The following is a 2,623-nucleotide window of genomic DNA, read 5'->3' as shown; positions in this document are numbered from 1 at the left end:
ATGATCAATTGCACTTCAATGAGTGGAGCATTAAAAAAAAAAAATAATAATAATGAATACTTTTATCTTGTTTTCTAGCAAAAAAAAAAAGAAAAAAAAGATTTTCTTAGTATTTTTGTTGTTTTTGAGCACAAAAATCTAAACATCCCTAAATCTAAAAAAAGAAACAGATCAAAGAGAAAACAAGATTATTTAAATATTATTTATATTATATTTAAGCAATATTTAACATTATTATTTTTATAATTATATTATTTATATATTTAAATCTGGGTTATTATTGTTAACTAAAACGAAAACTGAAACGAAAACTAAAACCATGAAATATTTTAATCACTTGACATTAAATAAACATTAACTTTAACTTTATAAAATATAAAAGCTTTCGATCCACTTCAAATGTTGACTACTGTATGGCGCAGAACAGACCGTTGCTACTCACCTGAACCGGGCTCATACTGTTAATAATGGAGTACAGCAGCCATGGGAGCGGTAACCTGGGAAACAAAGAAAGGCTGGTTTAGGGCTCTGAACATTATAAACGCACGAAACTAAAGCTCTGATACAAAACCGAGTGAACTGTGTGATGCTTAATGCTGCATAATGAAATACAGAAATAATATACTCTCAAAAAATATTCTTGCATGCAAAATGAAAGTCATGTTTTCAGACAACTGGATGTTCATTGCAATTAAATGAAAATGTATTCGAGTTTAAATTGATATTAAATGCAATTAAGTGTTTTTGACTCACTTAAGTACATATGTGTATGATATTTCATAATTGCTTATATTGCCTTTGAAATATGGTTAAAGTACTGCTGAATGCATTGATAGCATTTATGATCAACTGAAATATACTTTAATGTCATTTCTGTTGAACCTGAATGCCATGCATTTAAATATGTTTGTAATTAAAGTTTGCAACAAATTACTGATTTGTAAAGATGCAATGATGTAAAGTTGCAATGCGGTATCTCATAATGTATTACACTATAAAATGTATTAACTTTAAAATGTAGAAATGAATAAAACACAGTTAAAATGATAATCAAGTACTTTACATGTGCATTAGTATGTTAGTCAACACATCAAAATATTAAGTGTGCTTCTTTAAAACACCAGAAAAGATGATTAAAACAATGATTTCAAATGTATGTTAAAGTTTTTATTTGACATTACAGAGTGCACATTATTTATATGTCTATCAAATCAACATTTATTTGATTAAAAATACAGTAAAAACAGTAAAAATATATTAAAAATAGCTGTTTTCTATGTGAATATCTGTTAAACTGTAATTTATTCCTGTGATGCGCAGCTGTATTTTCAGCATCATTACTCCAGTCTTCAGTGTCACATGATCTTCATTTGAGGAAACGGTGATACATTTTAATTTTCAGGATTCACAGATGAATAGAAAGTTCAAAAGAACAGCATTTATTGGAAAGAGAAATCGTTTGCAACATTTGAAATGTTTTTACTGGCACTTTTGATCAATTTAATGCATCCTTGCTGAATAAAAGTATTAATTTCTTAAATAGAAACACAAAGCGTACCCCACAGTAATGTCGAATATGTTGGAGCCCACGGAGCTGGACACTGCCATGTCTCCCAGACCCCTCCGGGCCACAATGACACTGGTGATCAGATCAGGGATGGAGGTTCCCGCCGCTAGAATCGTCAGTCCCATGATCTCCTCTGTGATTCCTATAGTCTCTCCCACCTGCGGAGATATTAGCACTAAACAATCCGTCTGAAAAATATGACTGAGCTCAACATCAATAACACACTGCCAGTGGAAGATTATTTCACAGCTGTGTCGAGAATTTAAAAGACACCATGACATCAAACAAACTGAACTTTAGAGTGTTTTTGACCCACTTAAGTAGGACTTAAGTACATCTTTATATGTAATTGCATAATTACTTCTGTTGTCTTTGAAATATGATTAACATACTGCTGAATGTACTGACAAGCATTTATGATCAACTAAAATATACTTTAATGTCATATCTACTGAAACTTGTGTCATGTATTAAAATTGTTATTAAATGGCTAACCGAGACTTGTCATTTGCACTTATATATTGTTGCTCTCTTGTTGATTTTGACTGCTTTTATTGTCCTCATTTGTAAGTCGCTTTGGATAAAAGCGTCTGCTAAATGACTAAATGTAAATGCTATGAGACATTTGCAATTAGTTGCAAGTTGCAAATTATTGCATTTAAAATATAGTAACTTTAAATATAATATTGAATAACACACTACAGTTAAAATGATAATGAAGTACTTTACGTGTGCTTTCGTATGTTAGTCAACACATCAAAATAAGTGTACTTCTTTAAAACATGACAAAGATTATTAAAACATGATGATTAAAAATGTACTTTTAATTTGACATTGAAAGGTCACTATTTAAAAGTGTGCTTAAGTGTGTTCAGAAACAGTCATGAAAGCGTCTCTCTTTAAGTCACTTAAGCAGACTTTTATTTCATTAATATTATATCATCTGCTAGTAGCTTTTTTTTTTTAATATAAGCTATTTTTAAAATTTGATGTGCACATTCAATACCATTAAGCACACTTTTTAAAAGCCTTTGACAAAAAAAAAAAAAAAATGAC

At 29.9% G+C, this 2,623-nt stretch overlaps 1 protein-coding gene across 1 annotated transcript in view; it reads right to left on the bottom strand.

The window, feature by feature from the left end:
• Positions 1-406: 406 nt before the first annotated feature.
• The window catches only part of LOC107749003 (sodium/potassium/calcium exchanger 2-like), a 38,745-nt gene continuing 36,528 nt past the window's right edge, over positions 407-2,623 (bottom strand). Inside the window, exons 10-11 of the mRNA XM_016564042.1 lie at positions 1,559-1,725; positions 407-497 (exon numbers count right to left, since the gene is read on the bottom strand). Coding sequence (XP_016419528.1) covers positions 407-497; positions 1,559-1,725 — 258 coding nt within the window. The remainder of the gene's footprint in view (positions 498-1,558; positions 1,726-2,623) is intronic.

The sequence above is a fragment of the Sinocyclocheilus rhinocerous genome, unplaced genomic scaffold, assembly GCF_001515625.1.
Source record: "Sinocyclocheilus rhinocerous isolate Xijiao unplaced genomic scaffold, SAMN03320098_v1.1 scaffold680, whole genome shotgun sequence".
Taxonomy (NCBI): Eukaryota; Metazoa; Chordata; class Actinopteri; order Cypriniformes; family Cyprinidae; genus Sinocyclocheilus; species Sinocyclocheilus rhinocerous.
The sequence above is the reverse complement of the archived record's forward strand: the minus strand, read 5'-3'. Positions and strand labels throughout refer to the sequence as shown.